General features: G+C 40.5%; 1 protein-coding gene across 4 annotated transcripts in view; it reads right to left on the bottom strand.

The window, feature by feature from the left end:
• Positions 1–3865: 3865 nt before the first annotated feature.
• The window catches only part of CBFB (core-binding factor subunit beta), a 37190-nt gene continuing 15195 nt past the window's right edge, over positions 3866–25860 (bottom strand). For 2 of the 4 annotated variants that reach the window (XM_053987685.1, XM_053987681.1), the window contains exons 4-6: positions 22509–22625; positions 18648–18743; positions 3866–6157 (exon numbers count right to left, since the gene is read on the bottom strand). In XM_053987685.1, coding sequence (XP_053843660.1) covers positions 6089–6157; positions 18648–18743; positions 22509–22625 — 282 coding nt within the window. In that variant the 3' untranslated portion in view covers positions 3866–6088. Of the gene's footprint in view, positions 6158–17979; positions 18082–18616; positions 18744–22508; positions 22626–25860 lie in introns of those variants that run through there. The other 2 variants (XM_053987682.1, XM_053987683.1) reach the window with 2 other exon arrangements.

The following is a 25860-nucleotide window of genomic DNA, read 5'->3' on the forward strand; positions in this document are numbered from 1 at the left end:
TCTGTGCATGCAGCTCTGCCTGTCCCTCCCTTCCCTCCTCACCCTGGTCCCCAGACCTCAAGCACAGCCAGGACACATGACCTGGAATGTTCCCTGTCCATCACAGCGGGGTGGACTAAATGCTCTCCAAGATTTCTTGCAGCCCTGAGCATTGTACGATTCTGTGACCTGGAGCTGGACCACAGCTGGCTCTCATGCAGGTCTGAGCATCCCCATCCTCCCTATCCTCATCCTCCTGGGCCACAGCAGCTGTGGGCACAGGCTCCTGGCTCCATGGACAGGCTGCCCCGGTGTCTGCAGGCTGGTGGCAACCCTCTGGTTGGCTGGGGCAACTGGGGAAGGCCAGTGAGGGGCTGGATGGTGCTGGAAGGGGGTTGCAGTATCTCGCCTCTAGAGCAGGTGTCTCATTGCAGTGCTGCCCCATGCAGGGGCCACAGGGGAGCAGGGGCTGGAGTGAAGAACAGGCTGTTCTTGGTGGGGTAGGAGGGAACCTGTTGCTTCCTCTGGGTAGGTGACACATAATTCTGGGAAGTGAGATACTCAGCAGCCTTCCTGGCCCTGAGGTGATGGCAAATCTGGTGTTTCTGGGTAGAGCTGCCCCTTTATTAAGAATTGTCTTCTGGTCAGAGTTGTCCCCCCTACAGCTTTGTTTGCAATCCAGCAGCAAAACCACATTCCCTCCACCAACCTCTCTGCTGTCCTCCAAGCTTAGAGCTCCTGGGGTTTCATCAGGATGTCAACTGCCCCTGTGCACCACTGCTGTGAGGGGCCAAAGCCCTGAAATTCTTCCAAAATCCTGCAACAGCAGCAGAACCACCCCCATCATCTGCTGCAGTAACAGTGACATGGGAAGTGATCAGGGACAAGTGCATCCCACAGACAAAAAGCTTTGGTTCCCTTGCACAGCTTGTTTCTCTATGCCTAGGCATTGTTGGGTTTTTGTAAGGTATGAGTAACAAAAGCTGAAAGGGTTGGACAAGCAGGTGGGGGAAAGGCTCAGAGGGACAGACTCTCCCAGCAAGCCTGGATAGCAGCTGGAAAAGCCAGGAGTTTTCAGGTGTAAATTTTGCTCCATCTCTGAAAGGTCTTTCTGTTTTCAAGTTAAACACATGACCTGCTCCAGGGAAGAAAGAAGACTGAAAAGGGAGAAAGGGGCAAAGCCACCAGTTCCCATGAAAAGCAGAGAATCACAGCCTGTAGAACAAGAGAAAGTGGAGCCCCAGGAAAACCCATGTCCTCCAAGACCCCATCATCAAGTCAACAGGGTAGGAAACAGAAGGGTTGTGGGAAGGAACAAAGACTTGGCAGAAGTCTCACCAGCTGTGATAAACTGTGGAGCAGGCCCAGTAAGAGGCACAAAACTGAGCAAGAAGTGTTCTGGTTCCCCACTCCTTTCCCCAGCCATCCTCTGTGCCAGGTGACAGCACCAGAGAGGCAGCACTCTGCTCTTCTGTGCTACTTTTCCACCCCTCTCACTCCTGAGCTTTAAGAAATGAGCCCAAGGCAATTCTGAAAATTCACTTATCTCAACCTGTAATTGAGAAACCTATTTAATAGTTACTTAAACCCTGAGTAGCTCTGAGCTGCAGCAGTTGATGAATATGCATGGCCTGGGATTTACATTTGGTGGCAGTGTGAAGACAGGATGTCAGGCAAATGAGCTATGAGAAATGTTGCCCATGCAAATGTTCACTCTGCTCTAACTTCTCACTGCAATTCCCATCCTTAAAGCCATTTCTGTCATTCTCTTATTTGCATTGGAAATGTAGTAACAAAATAATGCAACTTCACAGAAATTGGTCCTAGTTCTGTGCAGACAGGATGGATTCTTTAATACATCTATGACAGAGCAGAGTCTTGAACTAACAGCAAACAAAAAAATATGTAGAAGTCCTGCCAAGATTATCCCAGGCCATGCAGTTCTGGAGTTCTCTGAAACCACATCTTCATCTAACTTCCCAGCCCTTACCTGAACGAGGCTTGTTATTAGACAAACCATCACAGATCTGCAGGAACAGAAAAGCTGCTGTTTTCACTCACAGTTCATTTTCTCAGTTTTCTGCTTTCAGAAAGGGGAGCACGAGCCCAGGACAGCTGCTGTTTCCCTCAAAAGAAACTAGGAAACCTGCTTCTCCACGTTTTGAGGACTTCAGTAAAGGGACTAACATTGAGAAACCCACCCGCAATGCTGCCTCCAGCCCTGGGGTCCTTGACACAAGGATATGGACCTGCTGGAGCAAGCGCAGAGGAGACTACAAAGAAGCTCTGAGGGCTGGAGCACCTCTCCTGTGTAGACAGGAGCTCAGCCTGGAGACAGCTCCAGGGAAACCTTAGAGCTCTCCCAGTAAGCAAAGAGGCTTCAGAGAGACTTTTGACAAGGGCATGGACTGACAAGACAAGGGGAAACACCTTTAAACTAACAGATGAGACATTTAAATTAGGTATCAGGAGGAAATTCTTCCCTGTGAGGGTGGTGACGCGCTGGCACAGGTTGCCCAGAGCAGCTGTGGATGCCCCATCCCTGGAAGTGTTCAAGGTCAAATTGGATGGGGCTCTGAGCAAGGTGGTGTAGTGGGAGGTTGGTCCTTTCAACCCTCCAGAGCAGGAGGTTAAAAAGCCCAGCTGGAAGTGACCATACCTCATGTGATGTCTTTGGGCTCCAGATGCTGACATCCTTCTCAATTCCAGTAAGTTCCAGCATTTCCAGTGGTCTTTCACTCCAACATCAAGGACAGCCATCTCTAAACCATGCTAGTTAAGGCACTGGATTGTAATGCTTTTAAAATTATTTTCTGCTCTGTGTGCCTCATGCAGGGAGATTTTCAGATTCCCTTTGCTAGTCACAGACTTGAGAGGTAAATTCCATCTAGGAAGAGCCAGAGGACAAAGTACCTCTGTCCTTTACCTTCAGCCAAGAAAAGGCTGTACAAGTACTAGACTCATCCACTTGTGATGTACCTTGGGCAGAAAAGTGAGCCCCTCCATGAGCTTGCAGGTAAATGGACAAATTACCCAATGGCCTTGTGAACAGCTGTTTCCAGATGCCTTTAAAACCCCCTGGACAGCAGAACTGGCAGACACCAGTGCCCTCAGCAAGAGAAGCAGAGCATCATGGCTTGTCCTTTGTCTCTTTCAAAAGCTACCTCCCTTTCACACTGAAGAATATCTCCTGGAAAGCCACAGGTCACAGCACTGCTGTTTTTCTTTGGTGCTCTCTGGTCTGCTCACAGCCAGGTGCTAGAAGTCTAAAATAAGGTCACTTGTTATCCTTTTGCATGTAAACATTCCTAAAGCATTGTTAGGAAACAAGCAATCCTCTACCTGATTTCAGGACTTAAGCACTGTCAGTCAGTCAGTGTTAGCTATTTGAAGTTATATCACCTAAAATTTTAGCAGGTCCACAAGGTTTTCAGGTGTAGCATACAACATTCATATTTTCCCCACAGAACTTTACCACATTTCCTGAACTTACACATGTAACTCCCCTGGTTCCCCCCTCACCCAAAGCAGCACAATTACCAAGGTCTGGTGGCTGCTCTCACAATGTGCTCACAAACAGCACTCTGTAAGCACACACAGCCCCTTGCTTGGGGCCCCTGGAGCAGATCCATGTTTTCAGAGTAAGCAGGGCGTATCAGTTTTAAGAAACAAGAGTTTTAGAGCAGCAAAATCCACATTTTCCCCAGTGCAGACCCTTCTATTAAAGGCTGCTCCCAGGCAGCAGCTGAACACGGAGGAGAGAGGTCAGTTAGATAATGACCACTGGATGTCACCACTGCTTTAGCCACGGACATCAAGGCAGCCTTGCACCTAAACAAAATATGTCAGCAGGGACTACCAGGGAGTCAAATAAACTTACAGCACCTTGTTTTCACTACACAGAAGTTTATTATGAAAGTTAAACATACAACACAAAAAGTAGCAAAAGCAATCCTGTAGCTTAAGGCAACTCTTACAGGAGATGAATTCAAGAAAGATGATGCAACTTCAGTTTAAATAGAAATTATGAAAAATATCAAATTGCATCAATAACTTAAAATGCACTTTAAAAAGTCTGCACTAACCAGCAGAGGGTAAGGGCTGTGATCTTAATGCCAGCATTAAGATATGGAAAGCAGCAGAATGCTAAATGATGATAGGGGAAGTTCAGTATTTACATAGAGATAGCAACGTTAATATCTGATAGCGTCATTTCCTGTGTACTTATGGTTTAAAACCACTGTCTGAAACGTTAGGAAAACCTTTTAAAATAAATCTTCAGACTATTCCATCAAAAATACACAGATGGCAGAGAAGATCCAAGGCTAGGGATGCGTGCGGATGCATGCGTGTGTCCCTTAAATAACTCTTTGCAGAAACACTTTAGAAAAATTATTTCTTTGGGGGAAGAAGAGCAAGAAGAATATGTGGCCACAGAGTGAAAAAGATTATCTTTCAGGTGAATCACATTTAAATTGAAGTATCAAAATATTTCTATTTGATGACATTCTCACAGTTTACAGTTAATGACATTTTTAAGTGAATGTTAAATATTCATATTATTAACATACAAAGATTCTCCTTCACATTGACATCTGCTTACATTTTTGCAAGACCTCTTTTGCATCAATTCTTTTGCCATTAATGAGGAATGTACAATTGTTTTAATTATAGAATTTAATTAAGATTTAACCATACTGTTTTAACCATATAGAGTTTCTACCTTTAAAATAATTCTTAAAATACTGGATTCAGATCCCTTATTTTAAAAAGGTATTTAAGTGACATTTTAATCAATCAGGCTGTACAAGAAGCACCACATTTTAACAAAGCCAAATGACATCACATTTCTAATCCATTTTCTTCAAATACTGGATGCAATGAAATCTTTGGAGCAAGTCCATTCACCATCACCCCAAATCAAACAAGATTAATTCATACATTAATTCATCCCAAATCTTACCCTGTTAGAAAATGCAATATATACTGCAACAGTCTTAATTTGCATAAGATTTAATAGAAGGGGCCTATGTGCAGTATGAGGCTCCTGCACACAAGCTCATCTCAGCTTTTCACCATTCAGCACAACTTTACAAAAAGCCTAAGATATAAAATATACTTAAAGCAGTTATCTTAAACATGATTTAATATATATCACCTTGGCAGCTGATCACTTTTGTTCCCAGTTTAAATGCTGTTGAATCTGATTGTGGAGTTGCAGTATCCCTTTGAAGAACTAGTTAAAAAAATCCCTGAATAAAACAGAAGCCAGCCTGCGACTTCCTCTGAGTTTCAGTAAAGCACTATATACAGGGTATAACAGCCACCCAAACTCACTTGGAACAGAATAAAATCTAAGACAGATAATGGGGCAGAATGCATTAATGCATGAGAATATACACTTTAAGATTTTTATCATTTTAAAAGTCAAACCAATGAATTGTTAGCAGTTAAACAAATACTGCAACTGTAACTGTGGGTTTACAACTGATTCCAACAGCTCTGATTCACTGGGTTTAGCTTGGAAAAAATGCAAAATAATGTCAGCAGTTTTAATAAGGTCTTGCAAATTTAGAAAAAAGAAAACTGAAAGAAAGATAAGAATGCATTATCTAAAACAAAGCAGGAACATAAGAAGGACAATCAGAATTCCAAAAGCCCATATTAAAAAATTAAGCTTGGAATGCATTGGCTTCCAGCAGTTTACAAAAAAAAAAACCACCAAAAAAAGCCAAAAACAAAACCAAAAGTTGTTCTAAATCTCTAATATCTTGACCTATTTTTAAGTGACAATTTTTATTACAGTTGAGAAAAATGGTTTTATAGCTGCATAAGTTTCCATTTCACTAAAATAGTGCCAACAAAAATAAGTTTGCATAGAAAAACAAAATTTCGAATTGCCACTGGCTACATGCTTAAAATGGGAAATGCAGGTATTGTAACATAAACATAGTGCAAACCATGGCAGTTCGTGGTGACTTCGACTGCCGCAGGTCAGGAAACAGACCATAATATACCCAGTTATCACAGTTTCTGGTCTTTTATTCAATCCTTTGCCAAGTAGAAGCAATGCATGTGTGCAGACCCGTGGGACGCCTGCTGCCGCTGATTAACGTAGTTTGAGATCATCACCACTGCCCAGGTTAGAGCCAGGACTAGGGTCTTGCTGTCTTCTTGCCTGCATGAACAAACACACGCTGAGGATCAGCGACCAGGAAATGATCAGTTCTCTTATTCAGCACATTAACACAGCTAAGACCACAACCAATATAAGGCAGAAACTTTACAATTCAAGCAGTGAGCAAAGCAGCACCTTTTAACATCAAAATCATTCTTCCCCCCCGAGTTCAGTTTGCCCCCCGAGCAGCCTCAGAGGAGGGCTGTGGGTCTGGCAGCCAGCACTGCCCTGTCCCCGGGGGGCTCAGAGCCTGCTGTGCCTCCCCACCCAGCCCGGAGCTCCCAGCAGGGACTGTGTGCTCGTGCTCACACACTCGCGCTGCCAGGCTTCAAACATTGCTTTAGCAATCAGCAAGAGACTCCCACAATAGTTAGGTAACAATTTTGTGTCTCTTCTTCCAAAAATAAATTTTCTTTGCTGTGAAATTTCCTTCTCTCAGTTTTAGGGAGAAAGACTACAATATGAGATAGAACACATCACATCATTTCCAGATAATTTTATGAGGGAAACATTTACTTTAGCTTCTTTAGAATCAAGAGACTTATAGTAACACATGAGTACAATTTAATCTATAGATGGACACACATTTTAACACCTCATAAAAGCTGGGGTTTTACTGCTTTCTTCTTCGGTGCACCTGCAAAGTTAACAAACCGAGAAAACTCTGTGACATTAGAGTACACCCCTGTATTAAAACAAAAGTAATGTAAGTTCTCGTTTAAATAAATTATTCTGTTAAACAGTTTGAGTTAATGACATTGTAAAGAGGTAATTAAGCATGGTCAGTAACAGTAAAAGACATGGCTATCTACTTTCTCTACCTGTACACAGGTACAGCACATGCAAATGCTGTATGTAAATACTTTAAAACATTGATTTTCTTAAAATTGTAAAGCCACACTTTGACTCTGAGAACATCTAACACATGCTAGCTGGATTTTAAGACATTTTAGTACCATTTAAGGCTTACAGAGTGAATAGCTGGCACCATGGCCTGTAACTGCCACATGACTCAAACAGTCTCAGGCCACATTCTCAGCTGGTGGAAGGTGTCACTACACAGGCTTTATTCTGAGTGCCTCCATCAGCTGCAATAACCTGCTATATTCAGGGCTTTAAACAAGTGCAAACCAGTGGCAATTTCCCTGTTCTGAAAGACTCTTCCTATGTTCCTGAAAGACTGGAACACAGACATTGTGCCACTGAAATACCCTTCAAGCAATTACCGTGTCGGTACCATCACACTCAACAACAGGAGCACTTGAACAGAGCTGTGACCAACAGGGGCAAAGTGCTGCTCTTGGGTGTTCCCTGGGCTCTTCTGAGCCCCATTTACTGACAGAGAGGAAGCCTCCCCACAGCACAGCAGCTGCCCCAGCTCACGGTGTGCTGCTGCTGCAATCCCATTACAAAGGGTGAGCAAGCACAGCCTGCTCACTCCAGACCCTCTGGCATGCACTGCTGACACCACTTTCTCCAACTTAGACTCTTCTTTCTTTGTTCACTTCTTCCTCCCTTATCTACCATTCTTCTTGTCTGCCCAATTGTATGCTCCCAGTGCACTAGGTTAGCTGCACCCAAACAGAGAACTACTGCCTCCTTCTCCTATTTAAAAGCCAATTTAAAGTTACATTTTCCTTTCACGTGCAATGGTCCCTTTCTGATGCACATGGAGTTCATTCAATAAATCCCTCTAGTAATCAGCATGTTTCCAGAGCAGACAATCCCCACCTGCACTCTCCTTAGTGGTCCTGCTGCCACTATTCCTTTGGAAACAGCTCCATTAACTTAAATGTCACAATTGCTACCTACTACATTTATGTATTCAGTGTTGGTTGCACTTTAGATAATTAGGAGTGAGCCAATCTTTTTGCTCTGTTCTATCTGAACTAGTTGTACTCTGAAGGAACAATCTGCTTCTCCTGCTTGCAGAAGAAATCTGAAGGTGACAACCAACACCACTTCTGGTGTACAAACCCACAGATTTCTCAGTAATCTTTCTGAGGAATCACATTAAAGCAAACTGCTCTAATCACCACACAGCACTGATCATTTTGAGAGTTTAAGGGCGTATTCCTTCAGGCCCTGAAACAACTTCTGCACACCGTCCTCTTTGTAGAGATACAAAGTATTACAAGATGGCATTTAATTATGCTTTTTACATTACTTCCAAAGGCCAAATCATTCAGCTTTGACTATCAAAATCACTGAAGGAAACCCCACACTTCCTTTTTCCTTCAACAGAAAAGTAAGCTGCGCTGTAAATATTTTCTTAATATGAAATGGTTGTTCATGAAGTCTGAATAGATACTCCCAGGCTAATTTAAGAGTTGTACCAAGATTAACAAAACAGCAACAGTTCTACTTTGCATACTCTTCTATTGAACAGACTGTAACAAGGTTTCTTCTGGTTTTACTGCTGCTTCTTTCTTCTAAAAGGAAACAAAGACATGCACTGTCTTTTAAGAATTATCAAAATCTTACTTCTACCAGTTTTGCACTCGATAAACATTTTTACACTTAACTAGAAAAGACCGGCAAGTTAATTGTTGCTATACTACTGCTCTAAAAACAACAGTGTTTCTTCTTCAGAAAACAAATCATATGCACAGCAATTTTATTGTCAAATTTCAGTGAAGGCTCCAAGATGGGAGCATATGGTTGCATTTATGCTTTGCTTAAAGTGGCCTTTTCTTTCAAAGCATATGAAAGAATTTGCATGATTCATGACCTCATTGCTACTTGTAGAGTGTGCAGAAGCCGCTAGCGAACAACTACCAGATTTGCCCTTTCAAGTGATATGCAAAAGGCATGACAGATGACCCTCAAATATACCAAAAACACTCATTACAATATCTTACAACAGTGTATGTGGATAAAGGTGTAATTTTGCAATTCAGTAAGTGGGGATTTACACAAGCAACTGCAACACGTTGGAATGACAGCTCTGACACAGGCACCCTCCTCTCCTTGTGCTACTACTTTGCAAAAAGACAAACATGTGAAGCAGGCTTGTTCTATCAGTCACAGCCATTCTGCCAGGGCACAACGTGCTCAGTATACAGCAGCTACAACTGTGCTTCAGACGCTGAAAGAAGAATACAAAAATTAAAAGATGCTTGGTAAAGACAAGAAAAATCACTTTGTATGAAGACAGGAAGCACACTATGGAGCAAGGAGCACTGGGTGCTATTTTTGTCCTCTGACAATTGGCAAAATACAACTTCCATAAGAAATGCCACGAGATCCTTAACACTGCCTTGTAGGAGGAGTGTGACTATCACACGAGTACCCTACACAAGCAGGGTAGTATCTGCTAGTTCTCCTCAGTCTATTCCAGGAAGCTAAAATGTCCCTTTTATAGATGTAAACCAGCAATTTCCAGACTTCTCACCACTGGGGGTCCTATACTCCTCAGCATAGCTAATCAATCCTCTAAACTGCAATTTTTGCTGTATTTTTTGAAATGCATATCTTTTTCTGCCACACAAAAGCACCACTATTACTCTCAGTGAATAATGGGCTCAGCTTCTCAAGGATTAAGGAGACTTGCTTCAATTAAGAAAGATGCATCTATCTTTGCCATTGGGAAATGGAATACACTGCTATGAGTCATGCTTAATGAGCCATGAGAAAACAGCAGTTATTCATCTTTTCTCTGTGTATTTCATTTTTTCAGTCAAACGCTGATTTTAAGTTTGAAGGAGCACTACTTCACATGTTCTTCATCTGTTATTTAGTGAAAGGATAACAAATATTTGCTTGTGAAAAACTTGTAATTCGTACACAGATCCCACCAGAGTTGCAATTACCCTAAAAATGAATGTATTTTAACCAAAATTGCCAGTTTTCTTCCAAATATCCAGGAACAGAAGAGTTAACCTGATGGACACATCAGGAGTTTCAGCACTGAAAAATGCTTTGCACTCAGCTTTCAGAACACGAAGCCATGCAAATCTTCTGCTGCGCAGAAGGAATTGTAACTGGCCACAAGCCATTGAAAACCTCTAACCCTGGAGAGGGTGTGATGACCAACTGAAAGAATTGCAGTATTTGGCAAAAGACCATTTCAAAGCCTCCTATCAAATGCTACTCTAGACTTATTATGCTGAACTCATAATGCTGGTACCATGGGGGTAATGACTGACAAAAAAGAGAAGAGTTACTAACAAAAGCATTTTGACTTGAGAGTAAACAGACATAAAAAGCGTGCCCTACAGTACTTCTTACACCTATGCTCTCTTTAACCTCTGATGTCTGAGCTTTTCCCAAGCCTAAATATAGGCTAAGGGGAATGGACTGAAAGTCCTATCAAAAGTAAGATGCAGTAATATCTGTATATTATTTTTCTTCTCAATAAACTAGATAGCTTGGAATCATTAAATCAGTAAGTTTTATTATTTACTTTTCTGAACAAGAACCACATTGGAGGCTTTACATCTGTTACTGGAGCACAAAGGAAAAACAAATGGGCAATAAGGAAGGTGGCACATCAGCAGCTCCTCCAGCAACCAAGACAGTCAAAACACATCCACCTCCTCCAGCCACTCAATCCTGCCTCATGCTGCAGCCTATTGTGCTTCCAGCTGTGCCCACAAAACTCCTTAAACTGACTTTAAGAAAGCATCTCTAACAAGCCCCTTCCTGTGCATGTTCTGAGGCCTCAAACATACCTAAGGAAACCAACTCCTCATACCACATGAGCTCATCGGGAGAAGATAATGCAGTCCCACTGTGTGGGTTACATGATAGCTCTGGGAAAGCAGAACTGAGAAAGTGGGAAGCAAATTTAGTAAGGATGGACAGGGCTGCCATGAAGATGGCCCTCCCTTTCTATGAATCACTTACAAAAAGCAGTAGGGAAAATTGGGACCTCTGAATACCACACAGTGAAATGACAAATACAACCATACCCACTCATATACAACTTGAGACATTGGTGAAGAGGAGGGAAGGAAGAGGGAGCTAATTTGACAAAGCACTGTCACAAAAAGAATAGCCAAAATAAAGTCTCTCCATGGACAACTCCACTGCAATTCTTTAATTGGATTCTGGCAGCTCTGTCCTGTTGAAACAGACAGAGCAAATGCATTATGTGCCTTGGCATCTGCCATCTATAATTTACTAAATAAGTGAAAAATCAGGCTATGCTATGAAAAACTAAACAGTGAACATTTGGATTCTCTTAGGACTGCCAACCTCCTGAAAAGGGATAAAAAACCCCAACCAACCAAACCTGAGAATACTTTGCAGATACTTTTCTAAAAAGTATACAACCACAGGATAAAAACCACCCAAATGAAAAAAAAAACAAAAAAAAACAAAAAAAAAACAAAAAAAAACCAAAAAAACCCAAAAAAACCCAAAAAAAACCAACAAAACAAAAAACAACCTGAAATAATTCAGAGAAATGACCAGTAACAATCAAGCACACAGATACCATTAGTCCTGGTACGTGAGGCAGACCCACATCAAGAAAAGCAATGAACTGAAAACTCTTTGAGATGCTGGTTAATAACAGCCTCTCCCACGGAGATTTGAGATCATGGTTCAAAATGCTGGCCCTGCCTCCAGTAACCTTTACTCGACATAAGGGCAGGAGAAAGTCAGCCTTCAGAGCTGCAGTCAGCAAAGCTGGGGCCCTACAGCATAGTGAGAATGTCAACTTATATATAATAGAACTTCTCTGGTCACAGCTTGATGAAGCAGTCCATGTGCTTCCTAGTCTCCAGGGGCCTTGCACAGAGAGTCTCAATCTTCACTTCTCAAAACTTTAGCCACAGCAGCACCACTACACACTGCATCCATGAGCCACTGGCAGACAGAGGGGATATGATCTTTACCACATTCCTAGCAGGCACAGCTATCAGCATTAGACTTCATGGCCTGGATCCAGTCTCTGCAGTTGCTTTGTTGGCTGCCCATAACATTTATTTTGCTATCAGCTCTCCTTTTCACTGAACCTGGGAAGAAGTAGTCTTGATCTTTCTTAATTATAATGCCAAGCACCACTTAAATTATGCAAATAATGGAAAACAGGCTCTAAAACTTGGCAAGAGATCTGGATGTTAGACTGAAGTAACTGTAGAACTATTAATGCCATGAATTCTATACCCAATGCTCTTTTTTTATTCCTGCTTCCATTCCGATTGTCTTTCAAGCTCACTGAAAGTCAAAATAAAATACTTTCCTGACAAAGGCCATTGATAAGAGTTACTTAGCACTTACCTCCATCAAGACTTCATTTCAAACTACTATCTACTTCCTAGAAACAGACTGAAAACACACATGAACTGTGTTGCCTGCAGAGCCTGCTCTCCCACAGGCTATGAGAGAGCTCCAGTGCATGACCAGGCCAAGAAGCACATCCGTTTTCTGACCCCCATGCACCCCCTCACCTGAAATCTTTGCAATGGTTGCATCTTTGTTTAAAAGCTATTATGGAGGTAACAATTCTGCTGCCCCAAACTGGAACAAGGTCACTGCAAGCCAAGGAAGGAAAAAGCACAGCAGGAATGGGTAGCTCTGAAGAGCTTCCAGTAGAGACTGAAATTTTTACTTACATATTAAAACTTATTTTCCAAGGGAAAAAAGCTTGAAGTGCTCCCTTTTAGAAAGTACTGTTTGAAAGCCGGTCTAAAGGTTATAAATTTATAATTAATATTGATTGCCTCCAGACAGTATTCCTCTGTTGCTCAGCCCCTTTCTAACCTTCATTGACTGAAAGAAGACGCTTATATTACAGTATTCCCTGATTTGCAAGATTGATCTCCTCCGTCCTACAGTCAGCATTGATTCTGTACAGCACAAATTGTTTTTCTGATCTATGCATTCCATAGCACTTTGGCACAAGCATCAGCTATTTAAGTTCTTGTGAAGTAAACCAGTCATCACTTAACTGGCCTACTTGTACTGGACTGGCACTGCAGAACCTTTTGAGGCAACACATTCCCACTCAAACAACTCTTTCCAAGTTATGTTGTATCCATCCTGCATCTAAACAAATTATTTCTGATTGCATACAAGCATATAAAAAGTCTACACTACCCACTGTATATGAAAAAATCAATGGGTTTCTTTCCTAGCCAAAAACCTGTGTTAATGGTTATACTATTTTTCTATCATCATCAGTTTGGAGAGTACATAAAATAAACACTAATTACATTAATTACAGATTAATAAGAAAGAAAACCTTTAAAATCTGAGAATCTGATGAGAAAATTTCTTTTAAAAAACCCCAAGCCAAAATTAAAAACAAAAAGTCCCCACATACTTATTGTAATACTATACTTTCTTTTGAAGCCAGTTGTATTTGAGAAAAATATAATTAGTTAGAGCATTTATTTACACTGAGAGTTTCATCTTAGAAAAAATTAAGAAAAGGAGAATAATTTCACTGTCTAGAACCTTGGGAAGAACATGAAAGTCAGTCCTACTACTTTATTTTCTTTCAACTGTAAACTGTTTACATTTCTGTAACAAAATCCTTTTTTTTTTGATAGTTCCCAACTTCAGCAAAATTAAATTAAATCTATCGTGCCCATTTCAACTGGTAATTCCCAACAAACAACAAGAATATGTAAAAACCTAGGGCAGGACACAGTATTTAAAATTTAGGTAAATTTTTACTCCAGCACTTTTTAAAGGGTGGGGTTGGTGGGGGGTTTTTGGTGCTTTGTATTGAGAGAGATTGCTTCTGGAAGAAACAAAAGTTCCAAAACAGGTTGTTGTTTTTTCAGCAAAATGAAGGTTTTTAAAATGGGAATTTCATGTAGTTTCCCAAAATGGCTCTGCTTAGCCATTAATGTAATTTATATTTAGCACAAGACCACAAACAGACAGATTGCTAGACTAGACTGTTTTAGGGAGAGCAAACCACTCTGTCTCTTTACTCACAGTGTTGCTAAAATAAAGAGCATGGCAGCAACATAGGAAAGGAACACAAAGTAGAAAAATATGATATTTCAAAAATACTGGTTGAAGAAATGGCATTGGAAAACTAAACAGATCCAACCCATCCCCAAGGAAAGCCATGGGGACATCCTCAGCCAGGCTCTGGAGGAACACAGCTGGACAAACTGTGTACTCACACAGATCACTGCAAGTCTCAAATTACAGTTTGTCTGTACAAAACAAACCTTCACAAAATACCCCCACCTGCACACAGCAACACACCAGAGAGCCTCTTCTCTTTACCCACCCCTTGAAAAGCCATCGTTTTGTGCCATCTGCTCCAGCAAAGAGCTGTCAGGAGGCACCTGCTCATGGCTTTTCTGCACTGAACTCGAGCCATTACCTCCAATAAATTCTAATTTCACCAACTAGGGGCAGTTTAAATCTTTCCAAGCCATTCTGGACAATGTAATACATTTTTGCATCATGCCACTATGCTAGAAGACTGAAAAACAAGCAAAAGTTCTTCCTGGAAATTCACATCTAGACAGCAACTTCACAGTAATTTCTGCAGAACGCTTCTTATCCTGACACTAACTCTGGTCGTTCATACTGAAACCACAGCAGAGACACTCAGACTGACTCTCCCAACCACGACACAAGGAGATAAAGACAGTGAAAATTAAACATCTGCATCACCAACATCCCTTTAGTCTCCTCGCTCTTCTAGTTTGGCAAAGAGGAACATTCAAATACTTCAAGTTCATACACCTCATTTTTTTAAACAATCTTTAAATGGGGATGAAGTCTTTCTTAATGTGTATTATTAAACATTCTCTGTCTCAGCATTCCAACATTTTTGTAGAAGTAAAAGCCATTGGGATATCTTATTAATTTTGAAGGTACTAAGAACACTCACTGACTTCAAAAGCATCTTTGAAACAAAAGAATCCTGGACAGCAGGGCTGGATTTGCAGTATCTGATGTAACTGAGCGATACAAGTTTTTATATAAACTCAAAAGCATCTTGTATTCAAAACAAACTATGCTAAAAATGTAACAGAATGCCATTCAACTCAGAGGTGCTTAAAAACTTCAATGAAAATTCCTAAATCCACTCCCACCCTATTTACATCAGAGTGCTGTAATTGCACAAAAACATGATCACCTTTGAAAATTCAAGCCCAACACACCTCAGATGCCCCTCAGATGCAAAGAATATGCTCATTTAAATAAAGATCTGGTGTGCTAAACTAGAATGGAAGGGATTTTATAGATGAAAAGACAGCAAACAAACCTCACAACACCCTGAAGGGGTTTTTGCCTCTTTTTTTTTTTTTATGCGAAAATTTTTTTAATTGGTTGGGAGTTTTTTAGGATACTTAAAAATGAAAATTGGCAAAGTGATAATTTCTAAATTGCTATGGCTCTTGCAATTTTTTTCTCCCTGCAAAGCGTCACCATTCTAAAATCCAACTGCCACACAAAAAATGCTTTAACATTGTTTTCAATGAGTTATCACTGACCACTCCTATGTGGGGAGTTTGAAGTCTACAGACTTTATGTTAAGTCTACAGAAAGACTTAGAATAGGGAATCTTTTTTACTCAGAAAGCTGTATAAATAAAGAATTGAATCTGATCATTTTCATATGCTGCCAGGCTTTGGATGGATAAATATTTCCAAAGAGCTGGCGCCTCTGTTTTGGGTAGGAGTGGGTGGAGTATTGCAGGATTCCCCTTCTCTCCCCCACTGAAGCAGAATCTGGTCTCTATTAAAGGCATTTTTACTGTAATTCTACTGTCAGAAATATCCTGATTTTCTACAGTGTTGCAATTCTTAAAACCATCATTAACACTGATGAGATCCTGTTCCACATCTGCCAATTCTGAGTTTTACTGTCCATGCCAAGCATGGCAGAAAAGAAAAATCTAAAACTTTCATAAGGATGAAAGCTGTATAGAAATAATATTAAAACAATCACGAGGAAAGTATCTTCATTTGTGTGTAGCATAACATACATAAAAATTCACTCAGCATACTTAGAACTGGCCTTTCCCATATAAAAACCTTCAAGTTCCATCTCTGTAGTGAAACCAAAGATACTGTTGGCCCCATTGAAATTACAGAAGCAGAACATAAGGCAGTCTGGATTAAGGTTTCTGCAGCTGTCAGCAATGCAATCATCAGAAGGGTGCCACTGACAAACTGTATTTCCAAGCTGACTGAGCATGTCAGCAATGGAAAATTCAATACAGGCTACAAATACAACAAACACAGGAATGCACTTTCATGCATCACTTTCTGTTGAGAATTCTGTACAAGGATATGAACAGCAAGTGCTTACTGATTAAAGTTCATTTGATTCTGCCCAAATGCTGCATTAGATTGAAAAGAAGGGTAACAAGGAATGATTTGGAAACATGATTCCTCTTTAGGAATGCATTGTACGTCTATTTCTGCTCACTCCCATCTCATCCCAAAGATCCTGATTTTTATACAGTCAAGAGTAAAAAAGCTTGTCTGTAAACATTCCAGATATATGTTCAGGACATCTTACCCCAAACACAGGAATGAAAACTGAAAGGTAAAAATCAGTTATAGACCTACGAGTACTGGAGGAAAAAAATCTGTTGGTTAGACATATCGAAGAGGCACAGTAAAATAAATAGGAAAGTATGCAAAATAATGTATTACAATTCTTAAAGATTTGTATTTGAACCCAAATTTAAAACAACCTTTGACAATACTTTTCATTCTACTTAAATGTATTTCAAATCAGTAATTTTTTCTTTTCTTCCTTTCTGTAGGTGACCTACACCAGTGCTTTGGAGCTGGGACAACAACTATTGTTTCAAGAGAAAATGGGTACTAACAGTTAATAAGGAGATCACTTAATAGCAACTGCCTTCTGCCTTATTAAAAGCAAGAGTGTTTTCAGAAGTTATTGAATCAAGCTCCTAAAAACAGCCAAGAATGTTGCTTTTTGTGTCTCAGAATCATGAGTTTTGATGTCTGTCACGAAGCCCCAGATGCTCAATATTACCTCAATCTCACTGTTAATTGAAATAGTGTTTTTGCACAGCCTATATGCAAGTAAGTGTTTTCTACACTTGGAGGAAAATTAACTGTCTCAGAACTACAGAAGTTATTTCAGGAAGCCTCATTCTTTTTTAACCTTCAGCATGCACATGGCTTCTCTGTGATAAGAGGAATGGGGATGAAGGGCACAGTGCAAGGAGAATATATAAAGAGAAGTTTTAAGTACACTGAGGTTAAAGACATAAGATTGGACCTGAAGTTCCTACTGTGTTGTTAACAGTAAAGCAGGCTGGCACAGGTCTTCATGAACAGCTTAAAGCTAATTCTACCTTCCTTCTGAAGTGAACTTACAATTAGGTTGTAACTATGCTGTGACAGAATTATTCAGGCAATCCAGCTGCTGCTCCAAGAATCCAGTGGCAGCAGGGCCTCCAAGGCAAGGATTTTACCTTTGTTACAGCCAACATATGACCTGGCTGCAGCAGTGTTTGCAAAGAGACACACTCCAGCCACTTCAAAGAGAGATATTATCCTCTGTGCCTATCTGTTCCCTCTCATTCTCAGCTCAGTGCCTTCCAGTTGTAGTTGGAAGGGAACAAAGTCTGATCATCCCAATTATCCAAAAGAATGCCAAAAGAAAAGTAGCTTAGCAATAACAATAATCAAATTTTCTAAAAACCATAGAACCAGCAGATTGATCATATTTGATTACAGTTAAGTGAGGCTGTACTGATGAAGCAGGAAGTAAGAAACAGCATTAGTAAGGGAAAGAAATTCAAAGCCTTTCTGTGTTCGCCTTATTCTCTCCTGACCTGCAGCCTGCCTTAACTTGCCAACTCCCCTTATGTATTATTACTTGTCCTCTTACAGCTCTTGCCTTTCTGACATCTCAGAGCAGCTGGTTTCCATTCCCTTTCCTGGCTCTTCTTTTCTCAATCCCAGTAATTTCTGCTTTCATCAAGAAAGAACAAGATTCAAGACTGTGGGGCCCTGAAGAAGCAAAGAACAAAATAGGGAAACTAAGCCAGTGAAAAAAAAAAAAAAAAAAAAGAGACTTCCCACCAGTAAGAAAAAGGTGAGAAGACAATAAAACTAGCCTGTACAAGAAAGCAGACTGTGGCATCTGATTAAATTGTCTGGTAATTTTTCCCGAAACATGGGATAACAAGCTCCAAAATTTTGCCCCTGAAGCTCCCAAAGCCTTTTCTGTGCTCATGAGAAATGCACAAGGCAAAAGATCCCTCTCTCAGCTATTAAAGTATCATTTCAGAGAGAAATGGCAACTCTCTGAATAAATGTCTTTACAGCTTAAGTACCCACAGAAAAGACCATCTACAGAAAGGAAAAAAGTAAATAATCAGAGAATTCTTATCAAAACTTTAAAAAACTTGAAATCTATTTTACAAGAGTAAAAAACAATGCATTTTGCAATTTTTATATAACATCACTGAACAAACACAATACATGACAATGTACAAACAGACAAATAAATGGAAACAATCTAAAGTTTTGGGAAAGTACTAACCAGTTACTGACAGCAGCTGTGAAACCCTCACCTCCATTTCCTCCCGATGAGACCTGTCTCTATCCTCGAATTCACGAGTTCTTCGTCGAGCCTCTTCAAAGGCTTGTTGTGCCAATGCATCCTCCTGCTACCAAAGCAGATGACACACAGTGACACAAAAGGTGACCCTCATTTCCACCACATCACATTTCTTTCGAATATTAACTACCCCTTGGCAGCAAAGTCAAGTATGTCCTGCAGAACCTGCTAGAACTCAGGCGAGCTCCAGCAAATGTCAATACAGGTTCATGAAATATTACTCACCTTCACTACAGCAGTAGAGATAACCAAAGCTGGAATGCAGCTACAACTAAAATACATTTTCAAAGGAGAACTGCTGTTCCAAAGTATTTTAAATGCTGCTGGGTTTTTTTTAAGGCTAGGAATTATCAGAAGTTCTATGTAAAAGGCAATACATTTTATTCTCCTTATAAAAGCCATTTTGAAGACAGTATTCACAGGTATAGCTCGATGGAGTCCACTACACAAACAGTTGTAATTTAATTCTCTTGCATTTAAAAGTAAGTATTACCAAAGTTACAAACCAAATAAATCCTTCATTTTATCAAAAGCTGCTGCAGGTGCATCAGTATGAACATTCTTACAACTTGTGTATCATTTATATTATTTAAATGTAGAGGCATAGGAAAGTGCAAAGCAGAAATTATTCCTCCACCAATTTGCACACATTCCTATATAATGGAGGAGAAACCTGCAGGTCTTCAACAGCCCTTTTGCTAATTTTCAATAATGGCTTATGCACAGGAACAGATTTAATAAACTAACACTCAAAAAAAATCCTTCAAACTGTATTTTCTATTAGGAAATGTTTTAAATAAAGTGTTAGTAATATGTGGAGCCATTATTAATTGGGTTGGAAGTTATTTTTCTTAAAGAGACCTTTTAACACATTTACCGTTCCCCATCAGAATGGAAGAGTCCCATCTGAAGAGGCCCCACAAACCAGGAAGGGATAAACTGTATTGGTTCTCCTTTCTTCTAGCTCTTCAACCATAATTACTACTAACTCTGCTTACAATTCCCACATACATGCAAATGTTATTTTAAAGTTGATAATTTTAAAAGCTGACCTTGCCTGTTAGAGGACATAAACATGTAGGGAGCACAAGTAAGTTTTAATATACCTGGGGACTAAGTGCATAAATTTTTCAATTTAAGATAAAGCATCCCCAGCCTGAGAAAATGTTAAATTGCCTTTTTTGCCGCGGGCACAGTCGTGGGCCCTGGAGCTGCTCTGTGAAATGCTGTGAAGGGGCTCCCTCGTGGCCCAAGGCAGGGAAACACAAACAGCTGCCAGTCCCAGGCTCTGCCTTCAGCCGCCGCTTTCTGGGGATGCGTGTGCAACGTTTAAAGCTGCCAACAAGATAATGCTTGAACACCATATATCTTTTTAAGACTAGAATTTTGCCCTTTACAGCCATTTAATGTTCATAAAAGGCATAGAAACCAGGATCAGAGAGTGGAAAGTAAGTTTGTTCTTAATAATGCAGAAGGTTAGAGAGAGAACAGATAAGCTTGTCTCCCAGATGACTCCAGAAAATCTGCCTTAGCTTTAGTTTAGAAAAGAGATGTATGTCTTTATTACTTTCTATTTTAAATCACACTTAAATAGAAGATTTTTTTTTATTGAAGGTTTTTGCATTTTACCATCATTTAGAGTGGTCATGAAAGAAAAAGCTGACATACAGCTGTGGATGGAATATTTTAAAGAAATGGTCATAACCAAAAGAAACAAAATTAGAAATTCATGGGGAAAAAAATCAGTACGTTGACATCCAGAATGAAGACGTGTTGACAGCTGAAACACTGTTTTGCTCGTGTCTGAGAAAGGGGATAAAAGCATCAGAACGTTTTTAGTAAAACAAAATTCTGCTCTATTCTTGGTGATACATTATAACAAATCAACCAGCAATTCAACTTTATACAACAGGAATTTAACAAAGATTTTTTTAAAATGTCACCAGGGAAATTTCAGCCCCAAAGAGGGAAGACACTCAAGCATGCATGTATGGCTTTGTGTGCGTTGCTCCATCAAAGTCTGAGCAAGCAGTAGAACCAGAGCCTTCAATAGCAAAAAGTAAGACCACTTAGTAGCAAGACATGGATAGGCTGTGGATTAAGTGGGAAAAAAGCTTAACACGTACAATTAAAATATTTCAATGTTAACACGTGAATTCTCTTCCTAAAGTATTTGTTGACCTGGTGAAAGGTAGTATGTTTTCCAAAGTATGACAGCAAAGAAAAATTTTATCTGATCCAGCATTAGTATGAAGTGGTAAGGGACAGCAAAATGCAAGAGCACTACATTTGCTTAAGACAAGCTTCCAGAAAATGAGGGGGGTGTGAAGAGCAGCTGGACCTCTTACAAAGGACAGTAGGTACACAGGCAATACCACATGAGGCACGTAAGCCCCCTCTGACATCAGTGTTATTTTGGGATCAAAGTCAGCAGTTCAGTCAACTGCCACTAGCAATATTACAACAGTTTTAAACAAGGAAGCAGTGACAGATACAGGAAAAAGGAAACCGAAGAATGTGCAAGATTGCCCAAATGTTTACAATACTAACACATATAAGGGTGCAGCTACTCCTGTGTCTGTATAGTTCTTTATGACAGTGGGCACCCTTAGGTACTACTACTGTAACAAACAGACAGCCTCATAGTCGTCAAGAATCACAAACTAAAAACAAGTTGCACATCTGTAACTGAGTGCAAACATCTCTGTAGATCCACACAGTGCAACATCTCTATCTCAGCACCCTGTACTCACAACTCAGGAAAGCACTGACACCTGAGAGCATGCACACATCCCCTCACACACACAAAGAGTAAATCACAACCTCAGTGAACAAACACTTTCTGAAGACAACAAAAGGGAATTGTTAAGTGTTGTTAAGATAGTATACACACACTGGGAAACTAAAGTAATCCAAGAACTTGCAAAAACATTTATTGGGAAATTAAGAGGAGAAAAATTAAACCCACAGGTCACCGGACCCCTCTCCTTTTTGGAAGGGTGCTCACTTTCTTCAGGTACTCTCCAGTTTTGGAAAGGGTGACACTGTTGTCTCCTGAGTGCACATTCCCATCAGCCTGCTCTCAGTTCAGAAGTCTGACTTAAAATTATGTACCAAACTTAGTAACTACAGATCAAGAACCTTGGGATTTATGTTACATTCCTCAGGGCTATACACTTGTCCTGGCTGTGTAAGGCATTACAGCCTGAAGGTCTCCTAATCCATGGAGTCCACAGCAGTGACTCTGCTGCAGCTGGAACTGAGCTTGCCCAAGTCACTGACACAGCCTTGAAAGAGGTGAATGCACAGCAAAGAGCAGATTTTGAGTAAAAGCTTTGGTCTGTGGCTTTTCTCATGGATTCACAAAGGGTGGCAGGACTATTCTCTCTTTCTAGGCATCATGGAGGAAGTGTACAGGGCTGTGACTTTGACACAAAATGTTTCTATTTAATCCCAAATGTAGTCACATTAATATCACCTCATTAATGTGCAAATTAGTTTCTTAAGTTAGGGAAAGGCAAGGCACAATAGAGGAGTGTTCTTGGTATTTTGGAGGAATCAAAGTTTTAAAATACTGTATTACACTGTAGCATAGTAACAGTGCAAAGCCACTCAAAGTTGTAAATTACAAATGATTCCTGCCCCTAACATTTTGACCTAATGTAGCTAAAGTAGTATTTTGCTACAAGCATATGTTTCTGAACTTCCCATACTGCAAGTTTCCTTTGGAGTTTGTACTCAGAGTGAAGGCAAAAACTGTTTCCCTCTAGAAGAACAAACAAATATGTAAGTAGCCAAGGGCAGACTGTCTTACCTGCGCCCTCTCTTCATCAAATTCCAGGCAGCCCATACCATCCAGTCTCTGGAGATCTATCCAGCCTTTCCAAATTACACAGACACCATTGAGAATCATAGGTGCCTTCAAGTACACCTGGAATAAAAGCAAAACACATGTTATGAATTTGCAAGCTCTTACACATGTGCCTGCACAATGAAAATATGGATCCAGGAAGCTTCTATATGTATTCTTAGAAGAACATCCAAACCAGCTGGTAACATGAGACTCCATTTAACAGCTTCTACTGCTTCCTTTCCAAGAACTCATTTTAATCAAGTGAGTGCTTTAACTTTTGCCTACCACACTGGATGGAATAAATTTAAGCTGTGTTCTCATTTTATAAACTGGCATGCACCAGGATTTAGTTAGAATTCTTATGCTTGCAGTTAAACTAGGAATTTTTCTTGTCAGCTTACCTTTGTGTCACAAAGAAGTGGCAAGCTGCCAGTCAGGGAAGATCCTACAGTACATCTAAATAGTTAAACGGGCACTCTCCTTCCTACTCCCAAGAAACACTGTATTTTATCCCCAAAAATGAGTGATTTCAACAAAGACCAAGCACTGGTTTCAGTCCTTCTCAAGTTTGCAAACTACTCAAAAGTTCAGTAAAATACACAACACACACATCGTGCTAAAAATAAGGAATTCTTCCTGTGTCAATTCTAGCATGTGTGAAAGGCTTTTCAAAAGAAGCAACACCAGCTGATGAAAATCCAAGTACAGCACCAACGTGCACTGTGCCTTGTGCTGCAGCACAGAATAATGTGTGCTCTTAAGGTCCTACATCTAGATAACAGTACACAATAAAGCGAGTCACGAGGGAACTTAAAAAGAAGCAAATACAACACTAAATGAGTTTGACATGTTATACTTAGGAATATGCCTCTTAAACAAAACAGTCACAGTAAAATTACCTGAATTGTACAGAAAAGAAAAAAAAATTAGAAAATCAACCTTCAGTAGTTATTTCAGCTTACTTGGCAAGTCAAAACCTCTCATGGAACAGGAGTTTGTCTATGTTGAATCACCAGCGAGGCAAACCTGCACACATGCCTGCACCCACCTCAGACTTTGTCCACTGAATATGAATTTGGTAATTGACAAGACTGCTTAGACATTCCAGTTCCATTTGAGGATTTTCAGCCTTCAGGAGCAGCTGGGGGTCAGCTAGGTAGGGGAACTTTCAGACAGTGCCTCCTCTAACGGGTCTAAATTAATCCTCTGGCAAATCCTCATCAAAGCGTAATTGATGTTTAGCACTATAACGCATTTCAAAGCGCCCCCACTGTGCCTACTTGCTCAGTTCCACACTTACCAGCTAAGGTCACTCAAGTAAAAAAAGAAAGGGCTCAGAAGCAGGAAGCACAGAGGAAGGGAAGCCCCCCCATGCAAAGGCTGTGCTGGCAGAATTAAGCACGAAACAACATGAAAGGCAACCCATGAGTGGAAAACAGGGAGGAAATAACATGAATCAAACTGACAAACAATGTTATTTGCCAAAGAAAACAAACACTTGATCTCCAAACCTGATTTTTACAACTTATCACACTTTGGTATGAAATGACACAGCTTTAGACCTTTTAATTAGTACAACATGCAGCAGCTCAATAATGAAGCAATAAATGTTATTTGTTCGAGCATATCTTCTTCCCACCAGCACTTCTACTGCAGGGTCTCTGCTAAAAGCACAGCCTGGTTTTCTGTGCCTGCACTCACAGCCCATCTGAGAGAGTCATCACAGCCCAGCCTTGCGTGGGGACAGCACACCGTGGGGACAGCACACCAGGCACATCCACCAGCCAACAGCCTCTGCAAGCAGAGGTGTCAGAACCACCGTGAGTAAGATGTGGACTACCAGGAAACCACCTCCCATAGCCCTCATTTCAAGATTAAACATTTCAAACATACAAAGTACACTGGAGCCCTTCAGCACAGTCTTCACCCATTCATCTCACAAGAAATGAAGGATGCAGCATCCATTTAATAGATGCATTTAATTAGTTGAGAAGTGAAAGACAGTTAAAAGAGGCTATTAGGACTGCCATTCTCTCCTAAGGCACATCAAGAATAATTCAAAAGGGGAAATAAAAAGGCAGTATAAGCTAACCATGGGTCTGTAAAGACAAAAAAGCCTGTACTCTAATGTTGGTTATGTTTTACAGGAGCAAACAAGCACTTTGCTGACTTTCACTTAGGGTTTACCTCTCACTCAACCTCCCCTATCCTTCTGGCCCACAACAGCAGCCTGGGACATCAAAAGTTACACAGGCCTTCCCACAGATGTCAAAACCCAGCTTTCCAAGTTGTCCAGGAATACTTTGTTTGTTTCTTTGATAAGGAATATTATGGTGCCACTAACCCTTTTCAGTGGCCGTTCAACTGCCTTGGTCCCTGCAGCTGCCAGTGCCTTACACACAAACTTCCTCCTCAGTGCAAACAGCAGGTAGCTCAGACACAGCTGCTGAGGGCTCAATGCTTCAAATGCCTCATGCATCACCTGGAACTCAAGCAGTGCTGCAAATTCTATGAAAGCCTTCAGAAGTCAAAGGGGAAACAAGTTGACAGAGCTGATGTGATTCCTGATTCCAACAATCTGCCCTGAGCGCGCCAGCCAACAGCTGAGCTGCTGACACAGCAGCTTGGGAACCTCTGGCACGCAGCCTGACCTTTCCAGATGAAGCAGTCTGCCTTTGCTCCTGAATCACACCCTGGAAGCCTTACACCACCGGATTCAGGAGGTCTTCAAAACTCTGATAAACATTTTTCACTACTGGAAGCATGAATTCTTTCTCAAGATACCCTGAGTTTTGAAATTACCACACAATCATTCAAACGTAGTAATCATTCATCTTGAAACCCCACGAGCTTATGCAGGAACTTTTCTCTCATTAAAACACAATAATGCATACTGGTACTTTTTAATTTATTTTAGAGAAAGGAATTTGAACTCCTTTTCCCCCCTCTCCTCTTTCAGGAAAATGGAAACCACCTAAGATTATAGCCAAAAACGTTTAACCGCATATTTCCTTCTTTTCAGATAAAGCTATGTTGGTTCCCTTTCAACTTCTGAACTTAACAGAATTATTAATAAATTACTGCTCTGTCTGTGAACACATTATCTATTATGGCATCCCAAAATCCAGTAAAGTGGTCTTCTAAAAAAATTCTGAATTGTCTGCTCTGAAAATTGCCTCAAGACAGTCATGGTAGAAGACCAAGTGAAAAAGCTGCATTATTTCTAAAAAGACCCAAAATTCCCTCCCCCTTCCTAATATTATAGAAGTAGATAAAAACACGTCTTTGTTGGAACAACTCTTTCAAAGTTTTA

This window comes from Vidua macroura, chromosome 11 (genome assembly GCF_024509145.1).
Source record: "Vidua macroura isolate BioBank_ID:100142 chromosome 11, ASM2450914v1, whole genome shotgun sequence".
NCBI lineage: Eukaryota > Metazoa > Chordata > Aves > Passeriformes > Viduidae > Vidua > Vidua macroura.